The sequence below is a fragment of the Rutilus rutilus genome, assembly GCF_951802725.1.
Source record: "Rutilus rutilus genome assembly, chromosome: 6".
In the NCBI taxonomy this organism is placed as follows: Eukaryota; Metazoa; Chordata; class Actinopteri; order Cypriniformes; family Leuciscidae; genus Rutilus; species Rutilus rutilus.
The window spans coordinates 32,984,997-33,012,052 of NC_140214.1; the positions used below are offsets into that span (position 1 = coordinate 32,984,997).

A 27,056-nucleotide genomic window follows, 5' to 3' on the forward strand; every position below is an offset into this window, starting at 1 on the left:
CAACCTGAAAAAAACACCTTTTAATTTTAGCAAGCGGTCCATGTTTTATAGTACAAAAACCTGCAGCCTTCCTTGCGTTTAGTCTGTTTCACTGTGAAGACTTCCGTGGGGGGTTCAGCTTCATTCTCCTGTCTTTTCATGGGACCTGCATCTCTGTCGAGAAGAGTTCCTCTGAAGAGCATGTTATTGTCCTGTTCGGCATCCTTTGTGTTTGAGAGCAGTATAAGGAGTCGCGGGATGTAGCCTTCAGATAGTCCTGTCTAATAGGAAATACAGGTAAAAGTCTGCCCCGCCTTGAAAAACATGGCATAAGCGTTTAGCAAAAACTCTGAAACTATTGGCTAAAATATATTTTGCATGCATAGAAACAAAATATCCGTTTAGATTTAGATTACATTGAATTCACACTGACAGTTTCAGCACCTTGGAGAGGGCGCTAAGTTTACAGAAGACTCACTGAAACAGTTTCAACACTGTCTAAACTAAAGCCTACCTGTGTGTCTGCTGAGGTTTCCGTGGCTCTGTTGGAAAACACGCGCAGGTTTGACAGATGCACCTCCGCATGGCAGCAGCAGGGGGGAGAAGAAGAGGAAAACAAGGGCAATGGGAAGCATTCTTCAGTAATGGTGGAGCACAATCTATTATGTCTCTGTTGCAGTGAGGTTATTTGTTTTGCATTAGCCCTTTTAAATACACTGGGCTCATCTTGTATGACTTTGTTCTGATGTCATTTGAACTCATTTTCGAAAGGGAGTAATAAAGACTTTCCCAAATCCATCTGCTACAAGCCCTGAAGAGTGAACTATGTGTTTTGTGGACTATATCTTTAAAAAAAAAAAAAGAAAAAAAAAAGGCTCATGAAAATGCATCAGTTTTTATCATGTATTTATTTATATTAGCCTACTTTTATAAATAAATGAATTAATGGATGGATGGATGGATGGATGTCCAAGTGACTAAACAAATAAGCATGCCTTAAACTAGTCTGATCTAGTCGGTCTGAACAGGTAGCAGCTTGCCTCTAACTTTTCTGCTCCAACTCTCCCACCTCATCACTCTCTCACACAAACAACCATGCCATATTTCCATATCTATCATGTCTTCATTCCTGGGCAGACTGTGTTCACTCATTTGAAATAAACGAGCAGTTATAATCTAATGTGCCTGTAGGTAATGGAAAAAGTGACTGGGAAAGTTCATAAAATGTGGCGTAGGGCAGGCTACACGTTTACAACATGACAAGAGGACGGGTGAAATGATTAGATGTAACCAGTGAAGCACATAAAACACTTAACATTTGCTGATGTGGCAGTGACTCCCAATACAGTCGAAATGTCTCTATCTGTCTGTCTATCTATCTATCTATCTATCTATCTATCTATCTATCTATCTATCTATCTATCTATCTATCTATCTGTCTGTCTGTCTGTCTGTCTAAGAATCTGTGTCTATCTATCTATCTGTCTGTCTAAGAATCTGTCTGTCTATCTGTCTGTCTGTCTGTCTAAGAATCTCTATCTATCTATCTATCTATCTATCTATCTATCTATCTATCTATCTATCTATCTATCTATCTATCTATCTATCTATCCATCCATCTATTTGAAAATCATATGGCCTTTACAAAAAGCAAATTGATTCAAGGTTGTGATCGCAGGGCTGCTGTGACCCCGCGCTAGTCCTGAATCTATAGTATATCCAGCTACTGATCCTGAAGTTTTCAGGAGATGTGAGCTGTCTGAGCTGGATCAAAAGTGCACTCTAAATGTCATGAGGACTTTTATTTTGCAAATGTATGGTTGAACCGGAAGTACGTTCGAGCTTCGTTCCACAACAAAAATGGAAGTGTAGATGTATGCTATCGACATTAGGATTGTGGGTTTAAAATAATAAATTCTAACATATTATAATATCAGTACAGCCTCAACAACATGGGAGGTGGTGACCTTGTAAGTACAATTTTTTTTGTCAGTAACGTTAGCGCAATTATGCTAAATCACGAGAAACCAGTTGCTAATGATAATCTGCGTGGCTTAGTTTAATTCGGTGTTAGTTTAATTCGGCTTGTTTATGACCACCAACTCAATTATTTTAACTAAGAAGTCCATTTGAAAAAAGTCTGTCCATTTTCATAAAAGAGATTCACTCCACATATTTTTGTCTTTACCTACTTTTATTTATCTCCGGCGAATCTCACCAGAACTTGAAAAAGAGTTGGCATCCGCAAACTCTGAAGAACATCGAGCGAGTGTGGAAAGCGGAGCAGAAACATGAGGCTGAGAGGAAGAAGATCGAGGAACTGCAAAAGGAGCTTAAAGATGAGCGAGCCCGAGAAGAGATGACCAGATATGCGCAAGAGACAGGCGCTGTAAAGTGTGTAACATTCAGTCAACCCCAGCACCATGCTATTTCATTACAAAAATGTATTATAATTTATAACACATCTAACGTTATACCTCAAAAATGAGATGCTAACGTTACATCTCAAGGGGCTATATATCCTTTCAATAAATTAAATTCAATAATTAACTTAGACATGACAACAACGAACTCTGGTTTCTGTAGCCTGTAATGTAATATCAGATTCCTCACTATTGCAGGAAGAAAGATGACCGTCTGGACTGGATGTACCAGGGTCCATCGGGACAGATCTCTCGGGATGAATACCTCATGGGTCGCCCCATTGACAAGCAGATCACCCAGCAGTACGAGGAGCCTGAGAGCGGGCCATCGGCTGAGACGGGCCTTCTGCCTGGCTCTATATTTAACCCCACAGGTTCTGCCTCTACTAATGATATGGCTGCTAAGATCAGAGAAGACCCTCTTTTTGAGATCCGGTAAGCTGGAATGGTGTAAATGGTGTATTTTTATTTTTACCTAGAAGGCTTGTAATGATACACAAAAATATCGGTTTGGTGCGTACCTTGGTTTTGGAGTCACGGTTCGGTATATTTGCGGAACAGTAGGGGCAAAACCAAAAAGTAAAATTGCTTCATGTTTTCTTTTTTTATTAAAGGGTTAGTTAAAATTAGCACATGATTTACTCACCCTCAAGCTATCCTGGGTGTATATGACTGTCTTCTTTCAGCCAAACAAAATCGGAGTTATATAAACAAAAAAAATGTCCTGGTTCTGAGTCTTCCCAGCTTTATAATGGGAGCGAGTAGAACATGAGTTTTATGTATATAAAACATACCCTGTTTGTTTTCAGCAAACGCGAGGAGGAGAAGAAGAGAGGAGTTCTTACAAATCCTGTTAAAATGAAAGAAATCCAAAAGATGGTGAGTAGTATATTTTGCATGATATTTAGTGGTCAGTTAACTCCCTTTTAATTAATTATTTGGAATTTGACATTAACTGGTCACACCTCACAAGAAGTTGCACTGGAAGTTTAATTGACAAGAATAGGAATTTACCCAATTACAATCCAAGAAATTCATCAGTTAATGGAATTCTGGGAAATTAAGTGTTATTTCACTCTGGTCCACAAGATAAAAGTTAATTTATTAAATATAATGTTTTTCTTTTCAAACTTTTTAAAGTGAACTCTCAGTGAACTTTTCTATTTAAAGTAAAATTCTAACTGAATAATAATGCGTTCTCTTTGTGGTCTTGAGTTCAAATTCAATATATGAATTAGCCATTTTTTGTTGAATTTTGAATGGAGTTTCAACCATGCTGGTCTGTGACATTTTTGTTTTCTACCCCTGTAGTTGCGTCACAATCTTGAGAAAGAGAAAAAGAAGAAACGGAAGAAGGACAAAAAGGAGAAAAGAGAGGAGAAAGAGAGGAGGAAGGAGAAAAAGCACAGAAAAAGGAGTTCAAGCTCTGATGAGGAGGACCGGAAGCATAGGTACAAATTACATTTTTAATCTACTTGTAAATTGTTTTATTTACTGGCATGAATCTCTCTTTGTTCTTTGTTTGGGAGACAGCATTCTTAATTTAAATAAGTTCTTTAACAATATGTGTGTCTGTTTGGCCAACCAGGTCAAAAGAGGAACGATCAGATCATGTGACAACCTCTAATGGACATCATAAATCAGGTTATGGGCTTCAAGTAAGTGATTTTCTCCCTGCTTTCTCACTGACATATTTCTTTTGGATTTTTATTATTACCTTTTATTTAATTTTAATATTTAATTCAATTCATTGGCATTCTGCATTACCATAATAGGTTATGCTGACCTCAGTAATAGACACTTAGAGTACTTATTAAATCTGCATGACTTAATACTTTGAGTTTCAGTTATGATGTTCCCACACCATTGCTTAACATTGATCTGGTAATATTTATCAAATATTTATTTTTGCAATCAAAATTGACCATTCTTTTTTTTTTATTTTTTTTTATGGAATATTATTTATTTTAAATGAGTTCCCTTTCGTCCTGGGAACTCCGACGTGTTGTCGGGGGAGTTCCCTGACGAATTGGGATCACGCTAGGGAGACCAATTGCCTACGAGTGAATTAAAACGAGCCAATGAAAATTGGCATGCAGGATTTGCATTCCGTAGCCCGCCTACCAGCGCAGGTATAAAAAGGCGGAAGCAACGCATGCATAGTGCTTTTAGCTTCGGAGCCGACCGATTGTGTCCTCTCTGAGTGAATGAGCTTTAAGATTGTCTCTAAGCTTGCAGTTTCCCCGCTGTGTTGCCGCGTTGGGTCCCTGTGTGCTTCAGCACAATAGAGAGAGTACTTTTTTCCTGAAAGAGCAACACGAGTGAAGATCGCGTCCTTTTCAGGATGACGTTTCACTCGTGTGTTTCTGGATGCGATCGTTTCCTGTCCTCATTTGACGGCCACGTTCATTGTTTCACATGCCTAATCAGTGTGTGAGACTACGTTCATGGGTGGTTCATGTTCTCTCAGGAGTGCATGACCACGTCGGCAAGTTGTTCGTCTCCCCTTTTTAAAGGCTCGAGCCGCTCAGCGTGCCGAGCGCCGACTGACAGCGCGGGTTGTCACGGCAACCAGGGTCCGAAATTAACTTTTTGGCTCACCTGCCACGGGGACTGGTAGATGAAAAAATCCACCAGCCAAGCATATTTTTTACCGGCCAAAATAATAAACAGCCCTTTTTTTTGTCACATATACATTCATTTCAGTACTTTTAATCGAGATAATAAGGTAGGCATATTATTTTGAATACAAACATAAAAAATTGTCCAGAGCAAAATTTGAAATGTATAATAAAAAAAAAATAATAATAATAATTATACATATATATATATATATATATATACACACACACACACACACACACACACATATATATATATATATATATATATATATATATATATATATATATATATATATATATATATATATATATATATATATTGATCAAAATGAGAGAAATATATGAAATATTACTATCATTGGGGTGAAATCAATATTTTTTTATTTTTTTTGTCAGTTTTGTTTCCTGACTCATATGTGCAAAGGAAGGCAGAACGTACTCGGCTAAGTTACTTACGTAACCTCGGTTCCCTGAGAGATAAGGGAACGAGTATTGCGTTGCAAACGCTATGAGAAAACTAATTTTATCGAGAAAAGACCGGCCACGGTGTGTAAAGCAGAAGCAGCCTGGCCAGCGGCTGAGTATGCACGATCCGCGAGTACTGAAGACGCTCTGCACGGCTTTGATGAGCAGGACACAAATGGGCGGCGACCGCTTCTTCCAGTGGCGGGAGCTTCACATATCCTTTTTCCTCAGCGCCGTCAACAGATAGAGCGTTAATTGTAACGTACACACCGCCGCCGACTTGAGCTGCAAAGAAGCTCTGGCCGCCCTGTCAAGGACGCTTGTCAAAAAGTACGGGGAAGCTTGACGCTTGTCCGCTTTGAATAGTGAGTGCGCGCGCGCGGCCGGGGCTCACTCACTCGCTCTCGCTCTCTCTCTCTGCTCGTAGGAGGCAGAAGAGCGCGTGCGCGCTGACAATTTTATTATTTTGGTATGAACATTCACCCGCCACTGTGGCGGATAGCCTTTTGAGATATACTCGCCAAACGGAAAATCTACCCGCATTTGGCGCTTGGCGGGTGTTAATTTCGGACCCTGACGGCAACCCAGCACGCGTCATGCGGCGCTCTAGATGCGCGGTCAAGACTCGTGTACCTCTACGAGGTTGAGTCCCTTTGCTTGTTCCCCAATCTATTTCCTTTTCTAAAAAGGGGAGGACTACTTTGGCTAATGAGCATTTGGTGATCTGGGGGTTACAGTGCGGAACGTCTCGCCAGGTGAAAGACCCTCACGAGCTTCCCACTCCTCTAGCGCATCGCAAACATGCTGAGACTGTGTTCGTGGGTGGTTTATGCTTTCTTATGAGAGCATGACCACGTCGGCACGTTGTTCGCCTTGCCTGAAGGCTTGAGCGCCCAACGTGCCGTGTGTCATCGAGGCGATGGCCACGTTCACTGTCTTGCATGTCTGGTTGGCGGCCACGATCACTGTTTCACATGCCTAATCAGTGTGTTGAGACTGCGTTTGTGGGTGGTTCATGTTCTCTCATGAGTGCATGACCACGTCGGCACGTTGTTCGTCTCCCCTTTCGCGTAAAGGCTTGAGCCGCTCAGCATGCAGTGTGCCGTCGAGGCTTTCGGATGGGATTCTGGTCCTTCTCATGAGGGACCAAGCATTTCATTCGGGGCTCCAGGGGAGGACAGATGTCGATCGCTACATCGGAGAGAGGGCTGTTATACTCTGAAAATGATGCTGAGTTCCTACTATAATGGTGTGTTCTCGTGCTGAAGATTCAGACTTGACAGCCACACTTCCTGGGTCTAAAGTGCCTGGATGGGTGTGAAAAATTTTGGCAGTATGGAAGCATTTTGGTGCCAATATGGCAAGCCAAACATGCCTAAATCTGCAGAAGTTTTTCTCGTGCACGTGGGTAGTTCTGATTCGGGGTGGAGCTGCGCTTAGTGACTGACCGTGATTAGTCACAGCGCTGGCCCTCGGTCAGACGATGTCCACACTGGTGGTCCAGAAGCGCCTCAAAACCAGCCCACTCGGAGTTCCACGGACCAGGACACGAGGAGTCAGGGCCTCGTTCCTCGTCTCTCCCCCTCCCCTCGCCACCGGGCAGCCCGCAGCAGAATGCCCACGGGCCTTCTCCGCCGTCTGCCCACAGGTGGAAGCAGGTTGGTGTCAAGTTCCACGCCCAGACCTACAACGCCACCAGAGCCGGGTCCCTGCCTTCCACCTCGCTGCCCGTCCGCGGGTACGCCGGTGGTTCGGGTAGGCTCGTTGGGACAGTCTCTCCCGATGTCCGTCCCGATGGCTCATCCGCACCATCCGGTTCGGCTATGCAATTCAGTTTGCACGCCGGCCTCCCAAGTTCAGAGGCATCCACTTCACCTGTGTGCGGTCAGTGGATGCCCCTGTCTTGCGGAAAGAGATCGATGTCCTGCTGGCGAAGGACGCGATCGAGCCGGTCCCTCCTGCCGAGATGAGGTCCGGGTTTTTACAGGTCCCCTACTTCATTGTACCCAAGAAAGGCGGTGGGTTACGGCCAATCCTGGACCTGCGAGTTTTGAATCGGGCCCTGCACAAACTCCCGTTCAAAATGCTCACGCAAAAGTGCATTTTCGAATGCATCCGTCCCCAGGATTGGTTTGCAGCGATCGAACTGAAGGACGCGTACTTTCACGTCTCGATTTTTCCTCGACACAGACCGTTTCTACGGTTTGCGTTCGAGGGTCGAGCGTATCAGTACAAAGTCCTTCCCTTCGGGCTGGCCCTGTCGCCCCGCGTCTTCACGGAAGTCGCGGAGGCGGCCATTGTTCCCATGAGAGAACAAGGCGTTCGCATTCTCAACTATCTCGACGACTGGCTCATTCTAGCTCACTCGCGAGATGTTGTGCGATCACAGGGACATGGTGCTTCGGCACCTCAGCCGGTTGGGGCTTCAGGTCTACTGGGACAAGAGCAAACTCTGCCCCGTGCAGAGGATCTCTTATCTCTGTATGGAACTGGACTCGGTCGCCCGGACTGCGCGCCTCACGGAGGAACGCGTCCAGTCAGTGCTCACCTGCCTCAGGTCCTTTCGAGGCAGGACAGCGGTTCCACTGAAACCATTTCAGAGGCTCCTGGGGCATATGGCAGCCGCAGTAACGCCGCTCGGCCTGTTACATATGAGACCGCTTCAGCGCTGGCTTCACGATCGAGTCCCGAGGTGGGCGTGGCAGAGCGGCACGTTCCGGGTCAAAGTAACCCCGCACTGTCGCCAAACCTTCTCCCCATGGTCGGATCCTGTGTTTCTTCGGGCCAGAGTGCCCTTAGTCCAGGTTTCCAGGCATGCTGTGGTTTTCACAGATGCCTCTGCCATGGGGTGGGGGGCCACGTACAAAGGGCATGCAGTCTCGGGTCTGTGGACGGGGCCCCAGCTGCATTGGCACATCAACTGCCTAGAGTTGCAAGCAGTACGCCTAGCCTTGTGTCACCTCAAGGGGTTTCTCAGACACAAGCACGTACTGGTCCGTACGGACAGCACTGCGACCGTTGCGTACATCAACCATCAAGGTAGTCTACGCTCCTGTCGTATGTCGCGACTCGCCTCCCACCTCCTCCTATGGAGTCAGAAGCATCTGAGGTCGCTTCGTGCCGTTCATGTTCCAGGGGAGCTCAACCATGTGGCAGACGAGCTTTCACGGCTGCCTCCCCTGCCAGGAGAATGGCTACTCCATCCCCAGACGGTCCAGCTGACTTGGAGTGTCTTCGGAGTCGCACAGGTAGACCTGTTTGCCTCTCCAGACACGACCCATTGCCAGTTGTTTTATTCCCTGACCGAGGGGACCCTCGGCACGGACGCCCTGGCTCACAGCTGGCCCCGGGACTTGCGCAAGTATACGTTTCCCCCAGTGAGCCTTCTTGCACAGACCCTGTGCAAGGTCAGGGAGGACGAGGAGCAGGTCCTTCTAGTGGCGCCGTATTGGCCCACCAGGACTTGGTTCACGGAACTCATCCTCGCGACAGCCCCTCCTTGGCCGATTCTTCTGAGGAAGGACCTCCTTTCTCAGAGACGGGGCACTCTATGGCACCCGCGTCCAGACCTCTGGAAACTCCATGTCTGGTCCCTGGATGGGACGCGGAGGTTCTAGGTGATCTACCACAGGCAGTGGTAGACACCATCACTTCCGCTAGAGCCCCCTCTACGAGGCGCCTCTATGCATTGAAGTGGAACCTGTTCGTCGAATGGTGTTCCTCCCGTCAGGAGGACCCCCGAATTTGCCCGATCAGAGTCGTGCTTTCCTTCCTTCCTGGGTTGGAGCGAAGGCTGTCTCCCTCCACCCTCAAAGTGTATGTCGCTGCAATAGCCGCGCATCACAATGCAGTAGAAGGTAAGTCTTTGGGGAAGCATGACCTGATCATCAGATTCCTTAAGGAGTCTTAACCTAGGAGGTTAAATCCACCTCGTGTTTTGCACTCTGTACCCTCTTGGGACCTAGCTCTGGTACTTAGAGCTCTTCTTTCCTCCCTTTGAGCCTTTGTTGACAGTCGAGCTTAATATCCTGTCCATTAAGACAGCGCTCCTGTTAGCATTGGCCTCTTTCAAGAGGGTCGGGGATCTGCAGGCATTTTCGGTCGACGAATCGTGCCTAGAGTTCGGGCCAGGCCTTTCTCACGTTGTATTGAGACCCCGGCTCGGATATGTGCCCAAGGTTCCTACCACTCCCTTCGCGGATCAGGTAGTGAACCTGCAAGCGCTGCCCCAGGAGGAGGCTGACCCAGCCCTAGCTTTTTCTCTGTCCCGTATAAGCCTTCGGGTTTATATTGACAGAATGCAAATTTTCAGGACCTCAGATCAGCTCTTTGTCTGTTACGGAGGCCAGCAGAAGGGGAAGGCTGTCTCCAAGCAGAGGTTAGCCCACTGGTTAGTGGATGCTATCACCCGAGCGTATGAGTCTCTGGGTGAGCCTTGTCCTCCCAGGTTGCGTGCTCACTCTACTAGAGGTGTTGCCGCTTCCTGGGCTTTGGCTCAAGGCGCCTCGCTGACAGACATCTGTAGAGCTGCGGGCTGGGCGACACCGAACACGTTCGCTAGGTTCTATAGCCTTATATAGAACCTGTTTCCTCCCGAGTACTCGCTACGGCCAGTGGTGCGAGGGAATAGGTTGTGTCGGCTTGCTACGCCACTCCGTGCCTCGGCCGGATACGTGGGTCCTTTGCTCCGTATGGCGCCCTACGTTGGTGAGCCTCGTGAGTTCCTCCATCACCCCTCCGGTGCCGGGCGTGGCGGACCACCCGGCGCCAGGTCTGCTACCTCTAGTAGGAGTTGCTAGTAGACTGGGTGTTTTTTCCAGTGGTCTCTACGGTGACCCATGATGCCACGTGCAGTTCAGCCGTGTCTTCCCCTTGACAGACTCGTTCTGTCGTCTCTGTTGAGTACGCTCCCACTTCCCTTGGATTGGGACCACCTCAGGGACTGCCATATGTTTCAGTATCCCACTGGGCTAGTACATATGTGTATTCCAGGCCTTCCTCGGGTTGGCCGAGTTCAGGGGACGGAGACGTGTCGTCCCTTCGCCATGTTGCTGTACCTTCGCGGAGGACTGGACACCGTTCGGCTCCTCAGCGGAAAGCGCTATGCATGTGTTGCTTCCGCCTTATTATACCCGCACTGGTAGGCGGGCTGCGGAATGCAAATCCTGCATGCCAATTTTCATTGGCTCGTTTTAATTCACTCGTTGGCAATTGGTCTCCCTAGCGTGATCCCAATTTGTCAGGGAACTCCCCCGACGACAACTCTCCGTTCCCTGAACTCAGGGAACGAGGGTTACATACGTAACCGAGACGTTTTCCAACAGGGTTCCCACGGGTCCTTGAAACACTTCATGGCCTATGCATACTAACCCAAATATGTTCAGTCAATGAACAGTCAGTCAGTTCAATTGTGTTCAATAAACATAACACATTTGTGATCATCTGTTGCCAAAATATTTTATTTTATTTAATGTAATGTTGAATTGCTTTGCTTGTTAAGATAATGTAAACCCATGAGGCAAGAAAAACTTAACTTAAAGGGACACTAAGTAGGAATTTCTCCCATCTAGTGGTGAAACTGTATTTTGCATTCAAACGAATAATGCTCTCCAGCGCCTCACTTTTTCAAATGCGCGTTGCATCTACGGTAGACGTTATGTACCAAAAAGCTATGACAGGATGTCTTATAATAGCACTTCGAGTTTTCCTTCGGGTGAACAGGTTTGTTATTTAAAACAAACTGAAACTTGAATCAACGAAAAAAAGAATGTTACAGTATAAATTACTGACTGTGAAAAACATTAACTATGGTAGTTAGTAGTAATGCCGCCTTTATTCGTTATATTTTTGAAGTACGTGCACTGTTAGATATCATCATCATCCGTGCCTTCTCTAACGTTACTTTACTCAATAGCGGCTATTCATCAAAGAGCCTGTTTAACTTACTATGAATAGATAAATAGATATAACTATAAATGTTCTACTATCTATATAATAAAGTTCACAACCAAGCAATGAAAAATAAGCTTGTAATTAAGACCGTAACATTGACTTACCTGTCGAGAAGAAAGCAGGCAACTTCAGCATCTCTTGTTTTGAAAGCTTTCTCCTGCATTAGCTATCCCGACATTAACCCTTGTTTTTGTAATCTCCGGTCACGTTTCCTTTTACGGTCTATTTTGGACTTTTTCGATGACGAGGACTCCTTATCCTGTGACTCATATGTATGTATGAATGAACGGTGTATAAATAACCGTGCAGTGCATCCTTTTAAACTTGCCGCGGCAGTGACAAGCGCCTCTCAACTGCTCTGCTCCTCCGCTTCTGCTGCCTTCAGTCACGTGACGCTGGCTCTGAACGAAACGCGTTGGCCTAGTACTTTTTGTCCCTCTCTGCTATTATAGTTTTTCAAGCTGGCGGAACTACATGGAAGCCACCGTGGACCTACCCGTCCCATGTATATAAAGATAATAAATTCTTCGTTTACGAGGATTAGTCTGATCATTGGCAGAGGTATTTGTACACCATTGAGGGCATATTTATGAATAAAAATATTGATTTGAGATAATAAAATACCTAAAAAGCTACTTATTGTCCCTTTAAAAGCATATTCATATCTTAAAACTTCTGGTTAGATGAGCCTAAGCTCTTTTCAATAAAATCCATGCAAAAGTTAATATCAGATCATTTTAGAATACAGTATAGGATATATTCTTCAGTTTTATGCAAAACAGAAGTATGACAAATAGAAAATCAGATCTCTGTCATATGGCCACAAAAAAAAAAAAAATGCTTTTGAAAAATGACACATGAAAACTGTAACAATGTAACTTACAAGGTAACACGATGTAACCTTGCTCTTACTTGAAATGTGTTCTCTTACATTAACCCTCTGGGGTCTGAGGTGTTTTTGGGGTCCTTGAGATGTTCTGACATGCCCTGACATTTGTGCTTTTTTCAGTTGCTTATAAACATATTAATGGCAAAGGTGTAATTACACTCTATTTAGCACAAACAGGGCTACCATAATATGTGAGCAACATGAATGTACATGTTTGTATTTTTGAGAGAATAATGTTTATGCATGGTTATTGAAAAAAACTAAAAACTAAAGTTTCTGAAATAAGGCCACAAAACACATACTAAATATGTGTCAATAAGACTTTTGACTAATGGATGTTGTCGCCTAGGGTTTTTTTCTTCAAAATGATGTGAAAATCATCCTGCCTAATCATTCACATAACACAATACATTGATTTCCATTTTGCAAAACACTTTCTGTTTGGAAAGGCAATATGCGAGGGGGGCGTCAACGATCCAACACCATCATGCATATTTAGTGGTTCGCACCTGAGGAGACAATGGGGCCCGCATACTTAATGAGCCATTCATTCAGGTGTGTCACTGAGCCACAAGAAACAATGCAAGAGCAACAGTTGGAAGCATCTCAAATTTATTTATTTTTTTTTCACAAATTGTGCTTGCAAATTGGCCTATAATATCCAAGGAAAACATGTCTAGTAATTGTGCAGTTAATTCTCATACTGTATTTTCAGTTTTGGAATATTTATCCTCTCCCCAAATTTGTCACTAATAAAACACAATACAAATTATTTAAAGAAAAGGCTTATATTTACCTTTTAATAGTTTGTTTATTACCTTGTAAATATATATATATTTTTTATTAAAAAGGTTACAATTACAACAACAATTCAAGTGTAATCTTTCTTTGTAAAAACTAAAGTATACATTTTATCATACATATTTCAAAGTTAAGGATTCATTACTTGAATATAGCCTAGGCTACATTGGAATAAACACTATAACATATTATTTGATTACTTTATTTTTGACAAAACATACTATATTTAACATATGAGCAAAAATTGGCAAACAAAAGCTTATTTGAGGTGGCAGATATTTTACAGTAAAAATGTATAATCTATCCAAAACTAATCAACGAAATGTTGTCTTTCATATGTCTGTAACATAGGTCTTTCGTTTTTATTATAAGAAATATAAATGTTAATTTGCAGTTTAATACGTTGCTTATACAAATACATTTTATTTCAACATATTTCAGTCGATTTTTACTCAGTATAGCAATACAGTTTGCTAAAAGCGAAACATTCATTCACACACAGAAACGCGATTCAAATTTAAACCGTTTTTTTTGTGAGTTGTGTTAAACAGCGCGCATCTCTGCCGTTCGTTCGTTCATTCATTCACACACACACAGAAACGCGATTCACTTGAGAATGAAAAAAAAACTTACTACAGTATTCCATAGCTCAGGATCTGTTGCTCCTCGAAATACCCGCACTTCTGAGGTACATTTTCCATTATTATTATTATTATTACGATAGTATTATTCCTCACAGCGCTGCGAGACGGTGTAAACAAGTACAATGATCTGAATAAGCTTGATGTGTTTTCTCGAGCTGATATGGGGGCGTTCACAGTTTGCATGGATTGCCTCAGTCATTTGCGTTTGAATACCGCGCGTTCTCCGTGGGCGGGGTCAAATTAAAAATAATGAGCTGAGATGAGAACGACTGACATCTCTCTCTTTTCATACAGATTGCATAAACTGAGAATATTTGTTTTTTATAAAAATTACTTCATTTAAAAGAAGAGAATTCAAGCTTCATGCCTGTGTGACTGTTTGACTGAGTATTCGCTGAGTTATGGTTCATTTTCGGACGCGTTTCAGAATGGACTTAACTGACAGAGAGAAGGCAGACCTTGCTTCGTGTTTATTTTTCTTTATTTGGCAAAAAGCACAACACTGTTTTTATTGTGAGTATACACAAAAAAATACACACTTAACAGGAGAGATTGATGTATGAAACTCCTATGGAAAATCAAAGTCAACAGAGTATTTATGAGTCTCTTTTACACTGATAAAAAAAAAAGCGAGCTGGTATCGCCGGCGATACCGCCGACCCCAGGGGGTTAAGTCCTTGAATTTGACCTGGAAAGTCCTTGAAAGGTCCTTGAAGTTAAAGGGATGGTTCGGCGTAAAATCAACCTAGGATCTTTTGCACCATGACCTCGAGCCAAACACACCCCCCAAGAAGCCTTTTTTCTGGGGAAAAACTTTTTGGGAAAATGTATAAGTACATCGGGAGTTTATTTAAATAACACTTGCCTAATTACCGCTAACCCGCACATCAAGGTCACTTCAGTAATTAGGGAAAAGCACGTAAAAGTCCTGGCAGAAAGCCAGTATATCCAACATTTTTTATTGCTTTCAACATCGCTTTCTGCCAGGACTTTTACGTGCTTTTCCCTAATCACTGAAGTGACCTTGACGTGCGGGTTGGCGGTAGCATTAACCATCAGGCAAGTGTTATTTAAAGGAGACATATCATGCTTTTAAATCGTTCCTTTTTACATATAAATTAGAGCCCGACCAATATGGATTTTTGGGCGCCGATGCCGATACCGATAAAAAAAAGCCAGATACCGATATATCGGCCGATATTATTTGTGTGTATATTATAATACAGTAGCAATATTATTTATGTGTATTATAGTACAGTAAGTTTGGACACACTTTCCAATTGGTGTGTACAAACTTTTGATGGGTACTGTATATAGAATACACAGTATAAACAGAATAAATATATAAACGTTTTGCAATGATAACTCAAATGTGGTGATTAAACACTTGTGTGACAAAGATATGTAATGGAGGCAGGGTGAATGATAGAATGAGAATTTGAGCTGTAACCAAACTAGTTTGCATTGCATTTTATATTATATTATATTCTAAATACTCTTCTATTTTTAATCTTAATTTAGTGGAGGAAGAACTCAGATCTTTTTAGTAAAGTAAAATTAATAATATCATAATGAAAACGTTTATAATTACATATGTACAGTAGTTTTATACTATTTTAAATAAGTAGTAAGCAAAATGTACTAAACGTGAAACTAGGCTACAGGGCTGGACCCGAATATTCGTTCGGTGGGTTGGTATTCGATTTGAAAATTTGACATTTGAATATGTGTTGTTGTTTTTTTTTCACATCTGGGATCCCCCGCGAAACGGTTCTCATTCGCGCTTGAATAAGGCCGGCGACACACTGACTGCGTGGCATGGCCGTTTTTATTTCGGCTCCCATGTTAACAGGTTGGAGTTTGCACACTGCCTGCGTGAGACACACGTCTCTCAGGCGCGGCTCGAGCCACTCGGAAAACGCGTGCATGCCAGAAATAGAACCGACGCGCAAGTCTTCTCTGGCAAGAGCGCAGAACAGCGGAGTTTGTATGGACCGAAGTGCATGTCTGAGCTTGTGTTTTAGATTAAGCTGTGTTGCTTTGACATTGTGGAAAATAGAATAATAGAAACAAAATGTATTAGACTTTTTACCCGTTATTATCAATCTAAATTAATCTCGTTTTTTAATTTAATTTCGTTTTTCTTTATTTAAATTTCGTTTAATTTCTTAATTTAAATTTCGTTTAATTTCTTTATTTAAATTTCGTTTAATTTCTTTATTTAAATTTCATTTCTTTATTTAAATTTCGTTTCTTTATTTAAATTTCGTTTCTTTATTTAAATTTCGTTTTTCTTTATTTAAATTTTGTTTCTTTATTTAAATTTCGTTTAATTTCTTTATTTAAATTTCGTTTAATTTCTTTATTTAAATTTCGTTTAATTTCTTTATTTAAATTTCGTTTTTCTTTATTTAAATCTACCCTTTACTGTGTCAGTAATTTTGTTAGTTAAAAAAATATTAGACTACCTTAAAAGTATTGCTTAATTTAACAGACCTGTGTGTGCGTTTTATATCACTAACAGTGTCCGTTCTCAGACGCGTTCTCTGCCCGCGTGAGGTGCGCCGCTTCCCGCTCGCGCTGTTCTGTAGTTTACTAAAAGTGTATTAATTCTGAACGTGTGGCGTCTCCATCTGGCTACTTTTAATGCAAAATGGCCCTATATAAAGTGTTATAATTACATAAATTATTGGAATATTGCTTGATGTTGTAACGTAGCAGAATGAGCTTTAACACTGTGTCTACACCGGACGCAGCTGTTATTTTTTTTGCCACTTTTGCCAGTTCTTTGTAACAGCTTTTAGGTGCTTTATTGGCAGCGCCATCCTTACATAAATCACTGCACACTGCGTTTTTTTTTATTTTAATTTATCGGCCGTTATAAATGCCGATACCGATAGTTTGGAAAATGCCTAATATCGGCCGATAATATCGGCCTGCCGATCTATCGGTCGGGCTTTAATATAAATCATACATTTGTGGTCTATATAAAGCGGAACTGCAATGCTTGGGTCTGAATTCCTCATTATTATATCTCCACAGGCCCCTTTTCTACTCCTTTTCTGATGTGCGTCTGAGAGCAACTCGTTTTGGTGCGGTCTCTTTAAATGCAAATGTGACACTTCATACCCCGCTCCCTCTCCAGGTTGCAGAGGTGACACTCGGTTCAACTCCACCCCGTTCTGCCATTTTTGTAGTTTGATAGCAGAGATACGATTCTCTAGCGGCACAGAAACTTTTTATTCACACGTTCTCCGAATGCTCCACATGAAACTTTGGTCTTCCGACCTTTTACCACCGTGTCGATTTATTTTGATTAATATGTGCGAGGGAGAGAGAGCAAGACAGCGCCTAATTTGGAGACAGTGAAGTCTTGTTTACACTTTCGCCTGGCTCCGAAGAGAGAGAGTGCGTGCGCGACCGGGTCTCTCTCTCTGCTCGTTCTTTCAGTTAAACATGTGCCCTGTCACAAGCGCGGCAGTTCATCTACATTACTCACCGATCAAATAAGACTTTGGCGGGACAAAAAAATCGTTTTGGCGGGCGCTAAAACAAGTTCAATGCAGGAAAAACCCTGTTATTGCAAACGGCATAATTTGTCTCGTTTCGTAAAATAAAGCCAATAAGCTTTAGATCGCCTCTTCCTCTCCATGATTACCTCCTCTGCTCAAATCACTTTGACGTCATGACGAAAGTTGTGAGTTCACAGTCTATGGCTGGGACTCGGAGCAGGAGCATTGATAAGAGGAATCGTTAACGTCGAGGGCATACAATATCGATTGTTCATAAAACTTAGAACCGGTTCTCGAGTGAAACCGGTTTTCAATTCCCATCCCTAGTCATGACACTCAACAACAGTAATACTGCTACAGACGTGTACTTAAAAAAAAAAAAAAAAAAAAAAGAGAGAAAAAAAAAACAAAGGTACTGCTAAACCATGACCACCGTGTGTTTTAAGAAAGTAAAGTAGAAAAATCGGAACAGGTTGCAAAATATGACCAAACCAGAATATTAAGATATCAACAAAGCACCTGAAGAGACTAATTTAAACTTTTCTGTACTTCTAAACATTCCAAATATACAACAAAATGCATTTAAGGGCTAAAAAAGTGGATTTAGCATGATATGTCCCCTTTAAATAAACTCCTGAAGTACTTAGAAACTTTCCAATGCCTCGTTTTATGAGTACAGAACCTATTAGTACTACTGTAGAACCATTGGTACCATTCTGGGCATTATTAGTGGGGTAATTTACGAGATACAGCCTAGGATCCATTAGCGCCTGCACTAAGTCATCCGGCTGATATCTCCAAATAAGCTCTAACTTTAATAATGTTCGACCAAGGGAAAAAAGGCTTCTGGGGGGGATGTTTGGCTCGAGGTCATGGTGCAAAGGACCCTAGGTTGATATTACTCTGAACCATCCCTTTAACCAAGGTGTGGGAACCCTGTTCCATGTACATCATTTATTTATTTATTTGACTATTATTATTTTTTAATTCATGTGTCCTTATAATCTTTAAATAACTTCCCCTCCCTCTTGCAACGATCTTCTCTGATGACATGTTTACTGGCGCGAGGAACCCACCAATAGCAAACCACAATGGTTGACTGATTCAATCAATTCCCGATGGACTAAATCGAGTCCTGCTTGCTTTCTTGTTGGAGAAGCCGTTTCACTTTCAACTTCCGTTTCGTGCCAACTTTGAAATGTACTCCTTTCTTCCCTGTTTCAGTTACCAGAAAACAGATCCCATCACTCTTCAGCGTCTAACCACACAGATCATCATTCAAGAGACAGGAGTCGATCCCCGTTTTCTCACAAAGCAGACCGGGACAATCCTTCCTCTCGAGAGTCAGAGCGAAGACCTAAACCCAAAGCCCCCAGCCCGCCGAGACACCGGGACCGCCATCAAAGACCACAGTACACCAATTACAGCAAGTATGACACTTCCTTGAGTTGCTGTATCATGTAGTAGATTTAATAAAGAATGAATGTTTTGTTTATGTGTTGGTAATTCTGAACATGAGTCTTATTTTAAACCTCTGGCATGATCACATGTCATTTGTTTCTTTAGCTGTAGAAGACTTTCAGTTTTGTTGGCCACATAAAATGCAACTACATTTTTCCATTCTCTCAGACGCCTCTCAGCTGAAGAGTTGGAGAAGAAGAGAAGGGAAATGATGGATTTTGCCCGTGAAAGAGAAATTGAAAGGGAAAGTAATGTGCAGAGATACAAGCGACAAGAGGACCAGGAGAAAGCCAGAGAGAGTGCCAAACAGGACCGTCATGCTGGCTTCATACAGTCAGTATTTTTATTACTGAAAACAGAATTCTTAACACTGTTGCACCCAGTGGTTTTACTTGTAGCAAACTTGTGGATCACCATGGAAAAGTTGATGGTTTATGTTAATTGGCACAGAAGTGGGAATCAGGAATATCTTAATTCTGCTCCAGCATACATGCAAATGGGCACTTTTAGCATTAAGAAATGATTTGGATAATAATGTATTGCTCACTAATTAATTTGTGTGTGTGTAATCTATTTACAGTGACATGAAGCTAGAGAGTGCTGCCACGTCGTCTCTGGAGGACCGTGTGAAAAGAAACATTCACTCCATTCAGAGGACCCCTGCTGCTCTGGAGAAGAACTTCATGAGAAGATGAGGAGAACATAAAAATACAAACATTTACCTCTGTCTTTTGTATTTTACTGGTTTAAGATTGTTTTAAATTTGTCGTTTTTATTGAAGCTCTTGCTTGTAAATAAAATGCAATGGGCTTTGTACTTAACCAACATTCTCCAGTCATCAGCATCAGTAGGTCACAGACACACACACAAACAGACACACACGTTAGACAATGAAATTGTCTATGAAAACCACAATGATTTATTATTATGGTGTCAGGCCTCCTTTTGTGGCCAATACAGAATCAGTTCATCTAAGGAATGACAGTCCCTAACAGTGGCCAGAGGAATTTTGAGCCTTTCCTGTTGTATGTTGTAATTAACTTGATGCAGTCATATACATTTATATATTTGTTATTTTAATTTAGCTCTTTAATTTCATCATTGTTTTTTTTTTTTTTTTTTTTTTTTTTTTGTAGTGGAGGCTTCAAATAAGCCTTTTGGTTTTTTTTTTTAGCCTCTCCCTGCACAGCATATGGGTTGTACTTTCTTGTTTTTATTGTATATATTTTATATTTGTGCAAATAAACTACTGTAAAAAAAAAAAAAAAAAAAAGTCCCCTTGCAGAGCATTGGCCAGGTCACTACATGATGCTGGTGGAGGAAAATGTTTTCTGACTCACTCCACCCTCAAAGTGGCTCAATAATATTCAGATCTGGTGACTGTGCCATGGGAGATGTTCACTTTCGCGTTCATCAAACCACTCTGTCTCGCTGTCTGTATTATTTTAATATATGGCACAACCTACTGGCATTGACGCACCCTTCTATCACAAGTAGTGGGCCAAGGGAATGCCATGATATTACAACCCAAACCATCATTGATCCATCCCTGTGATTCACTTTGGTCATGCAACACTCTTGGTGATCTGGGGCTTCTCCACACTGGAATTCTCCTGAGAATTACAAGAGAAGGTAGACACTTCATACACACAAGATTTCCACTCCTGGCACCATTGGACCAAAGGTTTGGCATTTGCAGCCCGACCATGAATATTGACTCTGTGGAGCTCAAGGTGTGTCAAGGTGCATATTTAATTCTGCAGTGAGTTGGGCAGCTGTGATTTTATGTTTTTGTTATCCAATCTGGGTCAATACCCAGACATCTCTTTCAGACAGCTTCCTTTTGCATGTACAAATACCCCTGTTGGATGTGGTTTGTCCTGTGTGTGTGTGTGTGTGTGTGTGTGTGTGTGTGTGTGTGTGTGTATATATATATATATATATTGTTTGAGAACTTAGATTGTCTCTGTAACATCTAGTATATATAAACCCAGCAGCAAATAAAACATCACAGGCCAGCATTTTTTTTATGCTGTATTCAGTTTATTGCAAGCAGTCAATGCTTCAGAGCAAGATAATACTGAGATTAAGGAACACTCTTCACAGATAATGGCTACAATTACTCAGACTCACTCCTGTCTAAGACAGTGACTGTCATATGACGAGTGTGGATTCAGGAAAGAGAATGAGCATGTGATCGGCAGCGTGTCGATAGTGGCGGATGCCTCAGGCTTGGACCCGTTGGCCTGCCTGTGGTTAGCATGCTGTTCTGGATTTCCAGAAGTAGTTCTTGCAGCCTGGCTTTCGTTCTTTTTCTCCATTGTCTCTCCTCATTAGGTCCAGTCCATTTTGTAGTAATCCCAGAGATGGGCTGTCAGACTGGATGGCTGCTAGGTCTGGGTTACTGAGCAACCACTGGAGCTCTGGAAGGGAGTATCTCTCTGGCATCTGAAGAATTAAAGCATTTTTTTCAGGTTGCAATACTTTATTATGCCTTAAAACAATTATATGTGCTTCCAAGATGGTGTATTACTTCTATTCAAATGCACTGAGGTTTTGAGTGTGACCTTCAAAGCTTACCTCTTCATCAGCTGAAGTGCCATGAGATGCCTGAAGCCCAGAGTTCAAGACCATGTGGGATCGACCGCCTGATATGATGCCTGCTGTCATGGCCAAACAGAGCAGGGAGACACTGAGGTGAAGTTGGGAGGAGGCCATCTCTGCTGTCTTGAAGGATGTGGCTTGTTCAACCTTGGTTTCGAGCCTCTTTTTTGCCCTGTGCTCCCTTAGTGTGTCCCTTGCTTATCTGGACTGTATTTTATACTGGTGCCTCCTCCCATGCCGAGTCAAAATTAGTTACGCACTGAAAAGTTTTACAATTTAAATATTAACAAATTAAACTGGTCCCAGCTGGTATCTTCGGGCCAGATGTAACTTCAATTACAGGTACATCTTGTTTTCCATCTTTGTTAATTTGTGTTTTCCTGCTGTCTAAACAGAGTGCATCCAACTGAAGCAAGACCCCCAATAAACCACTTATTAGCCCCCATCACATTGATCTGTTGCTAGAGTGACCTCCCTACCACAGTTTCTGGGTCATAAATTCTTTCATGGTAAATGGATGTTACTAGGAAACGGGTCAAAGAACACTTTTTTTAAAACAGGTTCTTATTTCCTCCATCTGGGAAAAATACATTTTAATGAATCATTTGACCATTTTCTGCTTGTGTTTACAGTATATACTCAGCAAAAAAGAAAGAAACGTCCTCACATTCAGCTGCTTTTATTCCTGCTTTAAAATTTAAAACGTGTAAATATTTGTATGAACAAAATAATTCAACAACAGCCTGCCGTTCAAACGTTTTGGATTGGTAAGGTTTTTAAAAGAAGTCTCTTCTGCTCACCAAGTTTATTTGATTTAAAGCATCATTACTCCAGTCTTCAGTCACATGATCCTTCAGAAATCATTCTATTATGTGGATATGATGCTCAAAAAACATTCATTATTATTATCAATGTTGAAAACAGTTGTGTATTATTTTTTTTTATTTTTTTCAGGATTCTTTGATGAATAGAAAGTTCAAAAGAACAGCATTTATTTGAAATAGAATCTTTTGTTTTCACTAAAAACACGGTAGTGTAAACTGAACAAATTTGACAGAAATGGAATAACAGGAGGAAGAAAGATCTTACATGACTCTCACTACAGTCAAAGACTCTGTTCCAAAATATTGGAAATATTGCTGTTTTGACCTCATAGGATTTTAAAGGAACACTCCACCGTTTTTTGAAATAGGGCTTATTCACCTTCTTTCCCACATTTAAATAGGTGGGCAAATGCATTTTTGTCTCAGTGCATGCATTGTCTAGTTTGACAGGGTCGGCGCTAGTTTAGCTTAGCACAATGAATGGAATCCTTTGTTGCCAGCTAACATGTCCTGAGTAAAAGTGATAAAAAAATAAAATAAAACCACACCTAATTACTTCTTGTGGCCTGCGTATTCACAACAAGTACAAATAGCGATGCAGATTAACACTAGGCGATTTCCTAGGCAGATATTGACTTGGGACTATATTAGGGGGAAGCACAGGCGAAGCACTGCTGCTTAGGCGAAGCACTGCTACTTGGGCACAGAGATATCACGCAACACATGAACTTCCGTCAACATACCGGCGTGAATAGTAGCTGGCTATTTTTCCTACAGTACATGAATGGCAATGAACATGGCTAATTTTGTGAAAGACAAAGAGGGTGACAGTCAAGAGCCAGAGCTAGAACCATACCTGAGTTTTCAGAAGATGAGCTGCGTGCTTTGGAAATAGAATGACAGGAGGAGGAGGTCACGATCGCTCAACAGCCTGAGGACGTGAGGATGAGAGCCAACACGAACTGGTGGTGTGAGTGTGGGGGAATATGCCAATCTATCCCGACTGAAATAGTGTCTGTGCTGTAGAGAGTGGGACAAGTTACTGCCGTCGATGACCAGGCTCAGCGCGTCAGATCAAGATGAGCGTGCCTGCAGTTGTGTCACAGCTACCGAGGATTTCACGGCGCTGATCCATCCTGCAGTAACTTTTACTCTATTTTTTTCCTGGTGTGATAAAGTGAACTGGAAAAAAAGCCCCACGCCGAATGGACCAAATTGACAACTGTCCACAGAGTAAGTGATTATTTTAAACATGACGCATGTATAGATCAACCCATATTATACCTGTACTCACATTCACATACCACATATTCACATTTCATGTGTTGCGTGATATCTCTGCGTCCAAGCAGCAATGCTTCGCCTAAGCAGCAGTGCTTCGCCTGTGCTTCCCCCTAATATAGTCCCAAGTCAATATCTGCCTAGGAAATCGCCTAGTGTTAATCTGCATCGCTATTTGTACTCGTTGTGAATACGCAGGCCACAAGAAGTAATTATGTGTTTGTTTGTTTGTTTTTTTATCACTTTTACTCAGGCCATGCTAGCTGGCAACAAAGGATTCCATTCATTGTGCTAAGCTAAGCTAACGCCGACCCTGTCAAACTAAAACCAAAACCAAAAATGCATTTGCCCACCTATCTAAATGTGGGAAAGAAGGTGAATAAGCCCTATTTCAAAAAACGGTGGAGTGTTCCTTTAAAGTATGCTTATTTTCACACCTGCCACAGTCAGCCATAAATAAGGCAATGACGGTGTTTTGCATTCTTTTTTATTAATAACATATTTTTGTACCTATGACAATGGGATTATATAGCTGTTATTTGCATTGAAAAAAGTATTAATGACAAACAAAGTCTTTCCAATGTGAAAAAGAAGTACGCTTATTTGTTTTGAATGTGTACTTGTTATGTAATGAAATCTTTAAAGTATACCTTAAAAACTGTACTTGCAGAATATGAAGTCAATTAAATTAAAGGTCACTTGGATGTACTTATAGAGTACACTTTCATGACTGTTTTTTTATACACTTAAGTATACTTTTAAAAAGTGCACTTTGCAGTCAAACTAAAGTTAAAACTTTAAATTAATCTTTGAAATAGATAAATTGAACTTTAAAGTACATTTCCAATCATTATGTTTTAATACTAAAATTAAGCAATAAGCCCTGTGAAGCCGTGTTTTACAGTGAATTTAGCAACTAGCAACTATAGAAAAACCTCCTTTTTCCATGTTTTCTAAGTACACTCATCTAATGACATTTTACAGTGTAAATATATTTTTCAATATATGAAAAGCGGCAATTCCTTATGTATTATTCAATATAATGCAATTCATAGCACAGTATATTAATACAATATATAATTTCATATATTTTTCAGTATATTTAAACCATATAATATATTGATCTTAAATATATGGAAATACATTTTTGTTCCGTAAGGGACAAAACATAACATTTTTGTTACGTTTGGGGTCTCTACAATTCACATTCTCACATAAACATAAAATTAAGAAGAAAAAAGTCAATATAATAAGCACAAAAAGGTTCCAGCTGATATACCCTAAAATCATATTTATCATGTTATATTAATACTGATAGTCATGAATGAAACGCTGCATGTATAACATATGGTGTGGGAGAACCACTGCTTTAAAATATGTTTTACTTTAGAGTAAAATTGTTTTATTATTATTATTATTATTATTTTTAAATCTACAAAATATGTCTTCAAAATATAGCAGTACATATTTAGCTCATTCTAATGTGGTTTATTTAAAAATATCTGCACTCAGTAGGCTACCTTTAACATATTTTCAGAAGTCTTCTATCTTCTTTTAAATGTTGTCTATTTAGTACTCCGCACTTTGACCACAAATACAGTTACTATTTAATGAATTAGATTCATTTCAGTTTCAAACCAGTTAAACACATGTTTCTGATATTACATATGATGCTGTAGTAATATATAGCAAACTCCAAAAACATGGTAATTTGTTCACTGCCCTTGAATATGCATTGCAGAAAGATGAAATGTATTCTTTTTAAAATTCAGTTGCATTTTTTCTCAGCAAACTCAAAAAAAAAATTAACTGCTGTAAAGTACATTGAAGTGTGAACTTCTTCTCCCCACATTTCCCACAGATGATGTGAGAATGATCTTTGCTGTCAGGGAAAGAACATTCACAAAAGATTTGAACCTTTTCTGTGCATAACTTTTGGTCAGAGTTTGCACCTCTTCCTTTTTTTGGGGCCTTCATCAACTGCATTTGTAATCGTATACTAGCAGATAATACATTTGATGAAGAGTTAGGGCCCAAGCGCTGAAAGGGCGAACCTTGGGTGTGTATACGTCAGAATCGCTGAGGAAGAACGGGGAAGAATGCTAATGTGCCAATGAAAACACACTACTCTGTAGGCATATTTGAATATGATCTGAGGCTAATTCTTGGCTCAGAGCAAAAAGGCACAGCAGACTTTTAAGAAAGTTTAACTATAGTGTGTTATTTTACATTACATTTACCCCCGGTTTCACAGACAAGGCTAGTCCTAGACTAAAATGCATGTTTGAGCTGTTTTAACTGAAAGGAACTCCTTGCACAGGCATGTATTAAAAGTATGTCAGTGGCATTGTTTTGTCTCAAGATCACACCAGTAATGTGTTTTTTTTTTTTCTAAGGCACATTTATAAAAGCTACTAAATGCCCTTATTAAACTAAGGCCTAATCCTGGTTTAATCTAAGCCCTGTCTAATTCCTGTAAAACCAGAAATTAATATATGTTTAAATGTAATAAATTGCAACATCATCATTACAAATGTGTAATTAGAAAATATATTTAAAATCATGACGTACAAGTTTTAATAGAAAATACATTAAAGCATATTTTAGTTTAATATATAAAACCCTGGCAGTACATTGAACCATTTTCCAAAAACAATATAATGTCATTATGAAATTATATATAAAATGTGTTTTGTGGAATTGCATTGGATACCAGTTCATCAAGTAATTGATTTTAAGGTTCTTTTATTAGTTTATAAAACACTGCACAATCTGGCACCTCTATACATTTCAGACTGTCTGTCGAGATATGTCCCGAATCGTAGTTTAAGATCCTGTAGTGCTAGCCTTCTGGCACATTATACAGTAAGGCATAAACGATCTGGTGGTACTGCTTTTAGCCAATATGCTCCAAAAATGTGGAATTGTCTACCAGATGAAGTAAAAGAGGCTACTAGCATTCATATTTTTAAAAAGAGGTTTAAGACATATCTTTTTAAAGTTCCTTATCAATATAACAATATGGTGTTGTAATATAACAAAGCTGTGTGTAAGTCAGTTTTAGGTTCTATTTTACGTTCTAATTGTTTCTCGTTGTTTTATTTATTTGATTTGATTTTATATTGATACTGAGGTCAAATGTTGCCAATTTACTTTATTTTACATGCTAAATCTTTATAGTTGTTTTCGAATATGTTTATATTTACATTGTGTGATTGTATTATTTGATTTTATGCTTGTGAAGCTCTTTGAGTTACATAGTAACCAGTCATTACCAAACACTCCTTTTCTATTCAATATGTCTTAAAATGACATTGGCAAAATTAAAATGGTTGTTATTTGCATATAGTTATTATCAATCACATCTGTTGTCTCACTGCGTACTGTTAGCCACTAGATGTCCACATTGCTTTCCCCACTTGTTCATCTGAACTCTCTGTTAGTCTCACTTCACTGTCATGGCAGGATATTCACCACCTGTTTCCCCAGTAGTTCTCCTGTTTTTCAGTGGCACATTCCTCAGATATTTGGATCCATATTGTCATGAAAGCATTTTAAAGAGATGTGCAGGTTAAAGAGATGTGTTTTTAGTCTGAT

The 27,056-nt window shown here is 40.8% G+C and overlaps 2 protein-coding genes across 2 annotated transcripts; one reads left to right on the forward strand and one right to left on the reverse strand.

The window, feature by feature from the left end:
- The first annotated feature begins 1,797 nt into the window (after positions 1-1,797).
- cwc25 (CWC25 spliceosome associated protein homolog) lies at positions 1,798-20,003 on the forward strand. Its single transcript, XM_084411565.1, has 9 exons — positions 1,798-1,949; positions 2,201-2,373; positions 2,601-2,837; positions 3,212-3,281; positions 3,714-3,853; positions 3,991-4,060; positions 18,514-18,719; positions 18,919-19,083; positions 19,331-20,003. The coding sequence occupies exons 1-9, from the start codon at positions 1,932-1,934 to the stop codon at positions 19,443-19,445; spliced, it is 1,194 nt and encodes a 397-aa protein (XP_084267691.1). The 5' UTR covers positions 1,798-1,931; the 3' UTR covers positions 19,446-20,003.
- Positions 20,004-20,779: 776 nt separating this feature from the next.
- On the reverse strand, positions 20,780-21,540 carry sst2 (somatostatin 2). The gene is made up of 2 exons (XM_084411584.1): positions 21,331-21,540; positions 20,780-21,198 (listed from the first exon to the last, which is right to left on the reverse strand). The coding sequence occupies exons 1-2, from the start codon at positions 21,466-21,468 to the stop codon at positions 21,007-21,009; spliced, it is 330 nt and encodes a 109-aa protein (XP_084267710.1). The 5' UTR covers positions 21,469-21,540; the 3' UTR covers positions 20,780-21,006.
- Between the last annotated feature and the right edge of the window lie 5,516 nt (positions 21,541-27,056).